Below are 13,667 nucleotides of genomic sequence, written 5' to 3'. Positions count from 1 at the left end.
CTTTCTTTCTTTCTTTCTTTCTTTCTTTCTTTCTTTCTTTCTTTCTTTCGTTCTTTTAAAGATAGTCTCTAGAATTCATTATCAATTTCCTCTTTGTGTAAGGCAACAGAATTCCACTGGTTGCAAAGTGATACCAGAAATCATAATGCTGTTTTCTCTTTTAACTTGAAGAAGAATGTCACTTCATATGTATATGCACTGTCTCCAAAGTATTTTAGCTTTTTGTAAAGGCCAAAGTCAATGTTCCTCCAAGTTGCTGTCCTCTGAAGACAGTGCATTTTCCCTTTTAAAGGTAAAAGGGCCAAATTATCCCACCCACAAAGTTTGTCTATGGCATTTCTTACATCCTCGGGCTTTCAGGTCCACTCCATTTCCCAGGTGAAAATGAGTCAGTGCAGGCTACCCAGCACACAACACCAGAAAAGCACACAGGCAAGGCCCATCGATTCCAGAAATGCTGAGGCAAGACAGGGTGAAGGCTCTAAGACCCTAACAGAAAAGCGGACCACATCCCAGCTTTTTTTTGTTCACCAGGTGTCCCCAGAAGTTACAGGAGACATAAGGGCTCTACAGGTTCTACTCCCTGAGGAATCTTCAAAAAAACAAAATAGGACTCCAGGGAATTAAAGTTCTTCTCTAGTCAGCTCAAGTTTTGAAGGAAACAGAACTCTGAGAAAGAGAAGTGGAAAAACGAGGCACCTGACCTAGAAAAGTTAGGAGAGGAGGTACAGAAAGAGAGCTTTCAAAACATTGGGGTTGGCATACAAGGGGAAGGTCCCTGTCTAAGAACTTTGCCCATCCCCAAGGCATCCAGACATCACCAGCTTCTTCCTACCCCAACCCAAGAAAAGGACTCTATCTAATCACAATTCTAACAGGCTTTCTCCTTTCCCTGAGCCCCGAGAGCCAATCCTGAACAACAATGGAACCACCACCATCTGCTCCCCATCCCCCCAGCCTTCTGTGTACCAAGCATGCTTTGGCACTCTAGCCTGTCACCTTCTTATTCATTCAAAAACTTATGCTTTCCCAAAAGCTTCAGCAAGAAAACAGAAAATTGGGAAATGCTATTATAAAACCTCCTAGAAGGAGGAGAAAAGGTGAAGAGGGCTTGATTGTCATGACTTATTGGCAGAATAAAGAGCCGATGAAGAGCTTTCTTGATTCCTCTGCCTATGGAGCCAATGACCCACAAACAGATACATAGAGACAAACACACACTGAAAAACTTAAGTTCTCGACTACATATTCTATTTGTTTTTTTTTTATTTCTTTTAATGTTTTTATTTATTTTTGAAGGAGAGACAGACAGAGCATGAGCAGGGGAGGAGCAGAGAGAGAGGGAGACATAGTATCCAAAGCAGGCTCCAGGCTCTGAGCTGTCAGCACAGGGCCCGATGTGGGGCTCGAACTCATGAACTGTGAGATCATGACCCGAACCGAAGTCAAACGCTTAACCAACTGAGCCACCCAGGTGCCCCAACTATGTATTCTATTTGTAAAACTTCTCTGTATTATAATCTACCTACTAGCTTGGTTTAGTTTTATGATCATTTTTTGCTAAGAATCTCTGTCTTACATGCAACAATTCTTTTACTTTACAACATTCTTTTTGTTCCAACATTTCTTTAAATTTATTTATTTTAGGTAAGATCCATGACCAATGTGGGGCTTGAACTCACAACCCTGAGATCAAGAGTTGCATGCTCTATGGACTGAGCCAGCCAGGTGCCCTTCTTTTGTTCCATCTTTTATGGATGTGGAGGGAAAGAGGGATGGCTTCTACCTTCTAATAATTAATCAACTGTCATTGGAATCATCTCTTCTTTTTTTCCAAATTCAATAATCAACCTTCACAGGTCTGGTTTGCCACTATATTAATCCTTTTTGCAGGTTTCAGAATTTCTTCTTTACCACCCTCAATATAAGCAGTAAACCCAGGCTTTTCTATGCCTTTATATCACTTCAAAAGCACTTAGCATTTGAGCCCTTCACAACCTCATGTCACCTTCTTGCCAACCTTATTTCTATGTCTGTTCCCTTCTATGAACTTAGTTCACTACCATTGCTGTCCAAGCTATTCCCTCATTCCCCCAGTTTAGAAAGCCCTGTCACCTCAGTTAATCCCAATCCACCTCTACATAACTGGTTCAACACTAACATGTTCACCAAAACACCCTCTCTGACATCCCCCATCCTAAACGATCTCTTTTCATACTACGTTTATGCATTTCTTTACTCGAGGTAATTATATTTATTTTTGTGAAATTCAACACCATCAGCACTGCCTGGTTCCCATTTGCCACATGGACATGTGGATATTGGTGATATCTCCTTAAGTAGGCTAAGGGTTGCCTGAGGGCATCGTTCAGCATATAACCCGGGTACCCAGAAAACACTGGGTAAAGTGTTCATGCAGAGACCAGGGTGAGTGATTCAAAGCAGCTTGTCACTGTGTGTTGAACATGCTGGTTCTGCCATGAACTGCAGCATTATTTTGGGTTCTATACTTTCCCTGGCTTTCCATGCCTGATGGTCTAAAACTCTGCCTCTGGCCCTTCTGAAGTGGCAAGCCTTTTCCTATCAAGGCTGGCTTTTCTATTCCATTTCCGAGCATCCACCTTGGATAAAGGATCTTGAATGTCAATCTTCTCTTTGATGGCTCACAAATCCAAACAATCAAGATCACTATTGGTGCGAATGCAAACTGGTGCAGCCACTCTGGAAAACAGGGTGGAGTTTCCTCAAAAAATTAAAAATAGAGCTACCCTACAACCCAGCAATTGCACTACTAGGTATTTATCCGAAGGATACAAAAATGCTGATTCTAAGGGGCACTGCACCCCCAATGTTTATAGCAGCACTATCAACAATAGCCAAAGTATGGAAAGAGCCCAAATGTCTATCAACGGATGCATGGATAAAGAAGATGTGGTGTATATATAATGGAATATCACTTGAGTATCAAAAAGAATGAAATCTTGCCGTTTGCAACAATGTGGACAGAACCAAAGTGTATTATGCTAAGCAAAATAAGTCAGAGTAAGACAAATATAGGATTTCACCCATATATGGAATTTAAGGAACACAACAGATGAACATAGGGGAAGGGAAGGAAAAATAAGATAAAAACAGAGAAGGAGGCAAACCATAAGAGACCCTGAAATACAGAGAACAAACAGGGTTGCTGGAGGGTTTGTGGATGGGGGGATGGGCTAAATGGGTGATGGGCACTAAGGAGGGCACTTGTTGGGATGAGCACTGTGTGTTCTATGGAAGTGATGAATCACTGGGTTTTACTCCTAAAACCAATACTACACTGTATTTTAACTAACTTGAATTGAAATAAATAAAATTTTTAAAAAGATTACTTTAAATTCTATTTGGTTTCCTAGGTAATTTAAAACCCAACTATGAGCATTCGGTCAATAATACTGCACTTTCAATACAACCCCTTGAACAATACAACCAAATCTATGCCAAAGCCCAAGTACTCAAGAGGTTCTCCTCCTTTTAGTTAGTGATCCTTTGCTACACAGTGTGAGAAACTCCATTTATTCTCCAGATGGAGTGGTAACAAGGTTTCAACTTGTTTCAACTGTTTCATCAGCCGTCACAGACCAACTCCAAATCAGTGAGAAGTGAGGGCGTGTCTGCAGGTTTGTGCTAAGGAGGCTACCCGGTGGTTCATTGGCAAAGACTTCATCAACCAGAGAGGTCTTCCAGGGCCGTGGGAGGGGTAACAGATAGAGTGGATTTGTCAACCCTGTTATTTGGAATAGGATACAATCAAAAGCTTTACTGAAGTAAAGGTACCTTCTATTTTCCTGTTTTCTATATGGCTTATATATCTGTGATAGAAAAAGTTGGCCCTTATTAAATTTAGAGTACTTTCCTGTTAGTGTCTCTCAGTTATCAAGACTAGAAGTACGAAGCTACAAGTAATCAAGACTAGAAGTACTAAGCTACAAGTACTGGAGACAAATTTTTGTTCTCCTGAGAAAAGCAGATGAGAAAATCAACTCCCTTTTTCACCATTATATACCCCAGTAGTTCCCTAGAAACTTACAAAATAACCAATGCTAATGATAAAAGAGGAAGATTTTAACCCCCAGATATAAATGCTAGTCATGAAATTAACCACGTGTTTACAACTGTTTTGAAGCATAAATGGAGGGAAGTATGGACACTGTTGTAATCAATTCTCAGTCAACACTGCAGAGAAACTAACAGGCATTTAGAATTAACAGGCAGAGTTTCAGTTTAACTAACATTTTAACATCCCATTCAGTATACTGTTAACCCATCTCTTCTTGGCTGATGGACCCCATTAACTTTGTTGATTTGGACATAACTCGTTTGATTAAACAAGAAATCCCACAACAGAGAAGCATCTATAAAACTTCATTGTCAAATAAGCCATCAAATCAATTATAATGTCAACATTATGGCTTGGCATTTATGTATAGTATCTTTTATTATAATTCTAAATGTTCTTAATAGATTTCATTTCTTTAAAAATTCTGGTGATGATTTGAAATTGAAATGTTATGTGTTTCCTAAGATGCGACAAAGCCAACTTTCAGCAGGGAGTTTCCATTTGTGGAAGAGTTACCTCAACCTTCCAAGGGAGAATGAGAAGGCATGGATTGACCAGAGGAGCAGGTAAGGAAGGTATAGTTTAGGCAGGGAATTGTGGCAAGCGATTCTGAATAGGAAAGACAAATTGGGCTTTCTTTTCAGTCTGCCCTGACTACTTAAATGATCTGAAGGAGTCACTTGACCTCCTTCACCCATTGTTTTCTCATCAGTTAAGAGAGAATTACCAAGACCTCCCTCATGTAAATAATTTTGCACAATGGAGCCATTGTTTAATAAATGGTGGTGATTCTTATTATTATTGACAGGATTTTGTCTATAAAGTAGAAACAAAATGGAGAAGCTTTGTAGTTTTGACTAGGGTTTTCGGGGGTGGGGGTGTTAGGTGGGGAGATTAGTTTGGGGAACACTTCTAGAGTGACAAGCTGGATTTTAGATTTGATAGGTACCTGATGAGATGTCTGCTCCTCCCAATGTCACAGAGAACTTCTCTAAACAGAGAATGTCTTCTCAAGTTGACTATCCAGTCACCTGATCCAGCTATCTTCTCACTCTCAAAGAATCCCTGAGTCTCATTCTCATCTGACTTTTTCAAACCTCCACAATTCTGAGATGCAGGTACTCTCCCAATCCGCTGAGGAGTTTAGGACTAAGAGAGCCAAAGCACCAACAAGATGGCCAACAGCTAAACAGTGCTGGGGATAGAAAGATTTAAAACCTGCTTTTAAATTTGTGTTTAAAAGCAAAACTCATTTCATAGAAAATAGGGATTGGGCACAGGGCACGTCACCTACTTTGTTCCTGCTACGTGACAAGAAAACAATCTGCAAAATAAGAGAGTATGTTTTATGAGCTTCCTAACTGCTTTCTTAAGTTAGGAGCCTTCCTTTCTGTGATTTAGGGCTTATATCACTCTCCTCCCACCCATCACTTTACAATGCAATGAAAGCCATTAGTCTGATCTGACTTTTTACTTTCTTTCCTGCCAGAACCACTCCTTCCTGCTTACTCACGGTTGGCCAGAATTAAATGTTAAGTCATCTCCTTTCCGGAGGTTAGAGTACATAGTTGTACACAAGTCTCCAATCCATTCTAAAATAAAGCTCCCTCCAAAACAGCATATTTTCATCAGATTATGAGGCAAAGTTTGCAGAAAGAGTCCCTTGTCTCACTTCTACCTTTCCTTAAGGAGCAAGCTTCCTCTCCCACTATCCAGTGTTCTCTGCTCACCCTGTTGTTCACGTGCCTTACCTCACTTTCTGTCCTTCCCCACACCAGCCACACCACCAAAAACTGGAAATCAAGTTCTGCTCACTCAAGGGCCTATTTGTTAGAAAACTAAGATAAATTATGCTAATGATATTGGGTACCAATAGAAAAACACATTATTCTCTAAGAGCAGTGCTTTGCAAAGGAGAGGACAGAGGTTAGGAGACAGGAGAGGACTTTGCCCCCTGGGGACATTTGTCAGTGTCTGGAGACACACTGGTTGTCACATTAGGGGGTACACTACTATCATCTAGTGGGTAGAGACCAGGGATACTGCTAAGCATCTTACAATGCATTTACTCCCATGACAAAGGATTATTCAACCCAAAATGTCAGTAGTGCTGAGGCTGAGAATCCCAGCTCCAAAAGGTAATATATTTCGATTCCCATTGGTTTAAATGTCAACAACTCCAAGCATTGGACAGACTGAATGAAGATGTACTTTGGAGCAGGCAGGTAACCATCAATCACACCCCTGAGACAAATTTTTATTTTCTATTATAAAACTACTTCCACCCATCAGACTAAAGACTCTAGTTGAGCAATTCTTAATATTCTTAATATCTTATTGGTTGGGTTTTTTAAATTTTTATGCTTAAAATATAAGTTTAACAAAAAATTTTTGAGTTCAACAAAGAAAAAAGAGACTTATTGTCATATTTGCTTCAGGTATTCTTTTTTTTGTTTAAGGAAGGTAAATTTTTCTTAATGTTTATTTATTTTTAAAAGAGAGCACGCAGGGGAGAGACAGAAAGAGGGGGACAGAGAATCCAAAGCGAGCTCTGCACTGACAGTGGTGAGCCTGATGTGGGGCTTGAACTCATGAACCCCATGATCATGACCTGAGCTGAAGTCGGACGCTCAACCGAGTGAGCCACCCAGGCGTCCCTTCAGATATTCTTTAAAGAAAACAATTAGAGATACAGTTAAAGCCCATCTGCCCACCTTTTCTCCTCCCTCCTAGAAGATAAACACTAACCTATAGTACATTTCATTTCCACATATATTTTACACTTATCTACATATATCTACATAATTATATGGTATCTGCATATAGTAATAATTTTAAATAAATGTTACACCATACATTTCATTTTCACTTAACATTAAGGTGTACATACTTTGTTCTCTTCATGTAAATCCAGTTAGTTCATTTGAACTAGCTCACATATTAATTCTCCTCCTGATGAGTGACAGGATTGTTGCCCTAGTTTCACTATTGGTATCCATTTGACGCATGTCTCCTAATACAGACATGCTGAGAGTTTGGGTGGGTTTGATATCTTAGGAAAAGTGGAATTAAGGGGCTACCGTGTAATGGGTCTTCAGCTGTGCCAAATTGCTCTCCTAAGTGGTTGATTAAATTTCATTATATTGCTTAGAAATACAGAGGACTAATCTGACGGTTTACAAACAAACAAATAAACAAGCAAAAGAATTAAACCTTGTCTTCCACAGAGCTATATTAAGCTGTGAGGATAAAAATGCAAGGTATGCAAGCGAAATTTTTCAGAATCACCTGCTATTAAGAACTGCTATTTTGTTCCAAGAACAAAAATTATACTCCATCTGTCCAATAAGCCATATCAATAAATAAATAAACAAACAAGTTCGTGGGCCATGACTGAATCTCAATTCAAATAAATCAATTATAAAAACATTTTGCAACTGTTAGGGGAATTTATATATGGACTGTATATTAGATGATATTAAAAAATTAGGTTTGAATTAAAGAGATAATAGCACTGATTATTCTTTAATCCTTTTATAAAAACACATGAGAAGGGGTGCCTGGGTGGCTCAGTCGGTTAAGCACGGGACTTCAGCCCAGGTCATGATCGTGTGTTTTGTGGGTACAAGTCCCGCATCAGGCTCTGTGCTGAGAGCTCAGATTCTGTGTCTCCCTCTTTCTCTGCCCTCCCTTGCTCATGCTCTGTCTTTCTTTCTCAAAAATAAACATGTAAAAAAATTTTTAATTTAAAAATGCATGAAAGGATATGAAATTTTATACTGCATTGAATATTTTAGCAGAAAGTAAGAAGGCATAGATGAATTAGGTGTGGCAAAATCTTGACAAATATTGCCTATATTGGCTTCAATATACTATTTCTCTACCTTTGTGTATGTTTGAAAATTATCATCATCTTCATCACCACCATCAGGCACAAGATTTATGAATAGAGGCAGACTAATAAAAGCATTTGGCCGTGATAAGGAAAAATCTCATGCTATAATCCTTCCATATCCCATAAATGGATTATTTTTCTCTCTACAAGTAGCTAGACAAGTTCCAATATTTTATCAGCAAGATAACCCCTTTAAATGCATTATACTCTATATCCTTGAGGACTTGTACTCAGGGAGTTTATACCAAGACAATACTAGTTGACAATTAGTTGATGTAAACAGACTATCAAAAACAGCCTGCCCGAAGCAAAAATGAGTATAGAAAATGATACTCAAATTTCTGTCACAGAATATTATCCCACATTTTCTATAAATTCAAGGTATTGAATTTATAATATCTTTATTATAAATTACAATAAAGATAAATATAGTAAATAAAAATCTTTATTGAATTTACAATATCTTTATCTTGTGAATTTATTAAATTCGCAATATTGATGTGACCTATATTGTACCAGCATCACCATGGTTGATCAAGTCTCACAAAAAGAATTCCAAGAATAAAATCAGTGGAAATGTTAAGCAGCCTGAATTCTCTCTGAATAGGTATAACATGAGAAGTTTCTCCACAGCATTTTGTCCTTTGTGTGTGTTTGGGTGGAGGAAGAGATGGGCTCTGGGGGTAAGACGCACAGGGCAGGAGAGAAATTCAGCACGGGGCTTCACTAACAACAGGCCATGTGACCACAGATCCCTGTGTGTGATGCCTCCTGAAGTGGGGCAAAGGGGAGGACTGAGGAGATGGCATGCATCTGGCATGCAGATAACGCTAAGTCAGGCCAGCGCCACATTCTAGAAAACAGTGCCAAAATGACTGAACCATAGCCTCTATTTATTGGTTTTGTTTGAGACACTCCAGGCCAAGGGCAAATTCGGGCCTTTCATCCTGCCTGTTGACCTATGGTGGGTAATTGTTCAAAATGTCCTAGTAATATAATGCAATGTACAGTGGAATTCATCTTGAGTCATGAAAATGGCATAATGAATCACAATGATTACAAGTGCAATCCTAATTACTATTTGAAATCTATTGCACAAGAAGTCTTCCAAATCAGTTAGGCACCCAAGGGTGAGGTTGGGGGCTTTTTTTTTTTTTTTAAATAAATATAGCATAAAACTACAGTTTCATTGTTTTATTTGGGGTGGTTTTTTTTGTTTGTTTGTTTTGAGAGAGAGGGGAGATGTGCAAGTGAGAGGGGGACAGAGAGAAAGAGAATCGCACCTGGGGCAGAGAGAGAGAGAGAGAGAGAGAGAGAGACAGAGAGAGAAAAGCAGGGCTCATGATCAACCCAAGCCAGGCTCAAGCTCACCCACCGTGGGACTCAAACTCACAAACCGTGAGATCATGACCTGAGCTGAAGTCAGATGCTTAATGACTGAGCCACCCAGGCACCCAAGGTTGGTGGCTCTTATTAATAGTCGATGGTCCTTTGCACTATTTACAACAAAGTAAAATAAAAGTTGATACTATCTCCATCAGACCACGTACCTGGGTCCGAGAAGATGCATTTGTCCTAAGGCTAGAGAGATAAAGCACAGCTGATGCAGAGAAGCAAAGGACCCAATAGCCTTCTTGTCTCTTGTTTTAGCCTCCCCAGCATATGAGCCCTCAGGAAACAAAAACTAGGGTAGAGGGGACTTCTACATTCTCCACTGAGTCAGGATGCTCAGAATAACATAGTTACTTGAAGGGGGGGGGGGGGAGAAATATTTACCTTCATGGTTGTATTAACAATGAGGAAAAGTCCTTAAAACTGGAAGAAGGTGCAATAACAGAGCTTCTTAAAGAGCTCTTGCTCATGATCATATCTGAAGCTCCATCAATAAATGAGACAGATGTTTAACAGAAGATACAGCAGAATATGGCTAAAGACAGAAGAGGATAATTTAACCACAAAGGTAATATTTCTCTAGGTTCAGCTTTTAGCTGTCTTACTAATAAAGGCACAGGAGAAATACACTGAAAAAGGGGTCTCACTGGAAAGAGAGACTTAAAAAGTATTTCCAAAAATGTGCTTCGGGGCACCTGGACAGCTCAGTCGGTTAAGCCTCGACTTTGGCTCAGGTCAGGAGCTCATGGTTCATGAGTTCGAGCGCTGCATCGGGCTCTGTGCAGACAGTGCAGAGCCTGCTTCAGATCCCCGGTTTCCCTCTCTCTCTGCCCCCTTCTCCCCGGCCCTCTCTCAAAAATAAACATTTTTTTTTTTTAAATGTGCTTCATTAAGTAAAAGAGCAGCAGAGTGAATTTTGGGTGCAGAAAATAAACATAACTATTTTTCCTGTTTAGCAATTCTCTCCCTCTCAGTTTCGTAAACCTGTCATCAGCAGTATATCATTCAGACATCACATCCGCACTCTTGGGGCTCTTGGTCTGCCTGTGACCCTTGCCTCAACTTTGACCGACTCAACGCTGACTCGGGCTACTGTTGGCTGCAGTACAGAGACATGATGCTCCGAAGGCAGAAGATTGCACCAGCCAGGCACACAAGTGCTCAGTGTGTGTGTTTCATCACCCTTGGCCAGTCTATCTAGGATTAAGATATTACCTCTTGCTGACTCCAAACAGCAGGATGTATCAATAGGGCACACACCCTCTAACAGGGCTACCCAAGCAGGATGTAAATCAGAATGGGAATGGAGGTGCATACCATGCACACTTGTGGGATTAACAGAGACGAAAGCAGGATATATCAGAGCCTAAATTAGATCCCACGTTGTCCTTTGCTTATACACCTACTTTAGCATTTATCACAGTGACCGGTCGGATACCTGTCTCCCCACAGGAACCTTATCTGCATCATCTTTGGATTCCCCACCAACCTTACAGATATCAAACACTCATAACTGCAACAGTCACTCCCAATTTCATGGCTAAAAGGAAAGACGGCTACTCTGAATGAAAGAAGAAAATTTGGTAGTCTTCAGCCATACTCTAAGCCATTATGATTTCTGTTTTCTCCTCTTGTTCGCTTCTATTCTTTCCTGGTGGTACCATGGAAAAGACAGATGTGTGACCAAAAAAAAAAAAAAAAAAAAATTCAACAAGTGACAATATTCACTTCTATTTAGGCTAAAAAGTGCTAAGGAAACCCTCACCTAGAGATTTTAATCCTCTTAACCTACCAAATTGAAACACCTTGTGCCCTTTTAAATTCATGGCCCAACACATGCACCACCAATACCCCAATCTCTAGGGCTCTACAGAATTTCACTCAAGATCAGTGACAGCCCAGGGGCGCCTGGCTGGCTCAGTCGATTAACATCTGATTCTTGACCTCGGCTCGGGTCATGATCTCACAGTTCTTAAGTTCAAGCCCCACATTGGGCTCCACGCTGGCAGCCTGGAGCCTGCTTGGCATTCTATCTCTCCCTCTCTCTCTGCCCCTCCCCTGCTCTCTCTCTCTCTCTCAAAACAAATAAACTAACAACAACAACAAAAAATCAGTGACAGCCCAAAGTCTCACCAAGTACAACAGAAAAACCAGCAATAAAGTTTGTTGTCTCCTTAAATCATAAGGAGTACGTAATCATAACGTACATTTTTAAATGTACCCAGAAACATAAAATATTAGTAGATCTGCTATGTCCAAGAGAAGGTACCTGGCAATAAAAAGGGGATTGTGTAGCACCAAAAATATCTAATTTTGGTAAAATGTTACTGATGATAATACTTGGTGTCCAAGTATACACCTTGAAGGTCTACTAGCTGCTTCAATCATTTGAACATAACAATCCATTTACACAAAATGAGCCAATGTTTTCACTCAAATACTTTATTTCCAAAATGCACTGTGGTATACCATTTCTACAATTTCTCCTAGACGAGCCTCTGGAAGATAAGTTCCTTCTAGTGAAGTGCTTAACACTTTGGTCATCTTTTATCCTAAATTAGATAGGCACAAAATTGTTTGCACATTATTTTTGAAAAATACACGAAGGCTTAGTCTTTTAATTAAATCAAGTACCTAATTTCGTAGTCATCCTTTCCATAGAATTCTACTCTCCTATGATCCCCCGTGTCTTAACCAATTCTTAAAATTCTTACCCTAAAAGTGAAAAAGTTTGTTGGAACAAAAGCAAAGCAGTAATGGATACACGAGTGAGCTCAGCTGACTTGTCAGCTCACTTCTAACAAAAATTAAACAAGTTTCTTTACTGTAGGACATTTCTGAGCCTTTGTTACTGTATAATATTACTTTCCAAAAGTAAGGTATAGCATGTGGTGATTCCCAAACTTATTTCATGGGGCCGTTATTATTTATTTCATGTATTATCAATCAGTCGTTAGCAGGAAAGGGTATTTTGAGGAACATTTTTGAGAACCGCAAGTTAGACTACAGTGCTAATAAAACCTCAAAAATAGGTTTAACTCCAAAGGAGTCCAATTAGCATTATTTTTTCAAAACATTGACTGCATCTTGAAAACTATAGGCAGACATCTTCAAATGTGTGCCTTTAGAAGTAAGAACACATAGATGAACTAGCACATTATTACCACCTTTCCAGTGAAAACTCATTCAAAACTCAGGCAACTGCTATTTTGCATAAAGAACAAAATTATGACTGATCCTAGGCCTATAGAATGCACTGCTCTCTGCATATTTCAAGTTCAAATTTGGTAGATGTAAATTTTTACAGTGTGGATATGTTAGCCATCATAACTGAAAAAGGAGACTTACCAACAGAAGCTGAGTTTTTAAGGACCGACTCCTTTGAGACTCCCTTTTCAATGCGTATTGTGGCCCACTGTTCAAAAATAAGTAGTGTTGTTAATTTAAACTGTTCCATAGACACAATGTAAAATACTCAAACCATGCTTATACAGAAGTGAAATTAAACATTATGCCCAGGACTATCTGAATTAAAGAGATACCTCAGTAAATCTCAGAAGTAGCAATATTCAAAGTCTCAAGTATACTCTTTTATATTAGTTACTGATCATGCCCTATTTACCCTATATAAACCCTATTTAAACCCCTCACACACACCTGGTACCCCAATAAACTACTCCTTGAAAGAGTCATGAAGCATGTCAGGCAAGAGCTCAGGTTATAGCATCAACACTGAGTTCAGGGGCGCCTGGCTGGCTCAGTCGGTTAAGCGTCCAACTTTGGCTCAAGTCATGATCTCACGGGTTCGAACCCCGTATCGGGCTCTGTGCTGACAGCTCAGAACCTGGAGCTGCTTCGGATTCTGTGTCTCCCTCTCTCTCTGCCCTTCCCCTGCTCGTGCTCTCTCTCTCTCTCTCTCTCTCAAAAATAAATAAACGTTAAAAAAAATTAAAAAGACTAAGTTTAAAGTTACTTAATCCCTCTAGGCCTCCATTTCCTCATCGGTAAAATGAGGATAATAGTTCCTATCCCATATGGATGCTATGAGGATTAATTGAAAGATGGGGCCCAAAAAATAACTATATTTTCATAACAAATTAGGCATTCAGGGGCAAGACACATTCAAACAGACCTAATTGCCTATGTCAGAAATAGGCTTAAGATTTGGAGAGCTTGGGGTGCCTGGATGGCTCAGTCAGTTGAGTGGCCGACTCCAGCTCAAGTCATGATCTCTCGGTCCGTGAGTTCGAGCCCCGCGTCGGGCTCTGTGCTGACTGCTCA

At 39.8% G+C, this 13,667-nt stretch overlaps 1 protein-coding gene across 2 annotated transcripts in view; it reads right to left on the bottom strand.

Annotated features, from left to right (window-relative positions):
- Nucleotides 1–13,667, bottom strand: part of GPAT3 (glycerol-3-phosphate acyltransferase 3) — a 61,144-nt gene that overhangs the window by 39,993 nt on the left and 7,484 nt on the right. For both annotated transcript variants that reach the window (XM_049630806.1, XM_049630807.1), the window contains exon 2: nt 12,735–12,801. In XM_049630806.1, the coding sequence (XP_049486763.1) occupies nt 12,735–12,801 (67 nt within the window). The remainder of the gene's footprint in view (nt 1–12,734; nt 12,802–13,667) is intronic.

The sequence above is a fragment of the Panthera uncia genome, chromosome B1, assembly GCF_023721935.1.
Source record: "Panthera uncia isolate 11264 chromosome B1, Puncia_PCG_1.0, whole genome shotgun sequence".
Classification (NCBI taxonomy): Eukaryota; Metazoa; Chordata; class Mammalia; order Carnivora; family Felidae; genus Panthera; species Panthera uncia.
The sequence above is the reverse complement of the archived record's forward strand: the minus strand, read 5'-3'. Positions and strand labels throughout refer to the sequence as shown.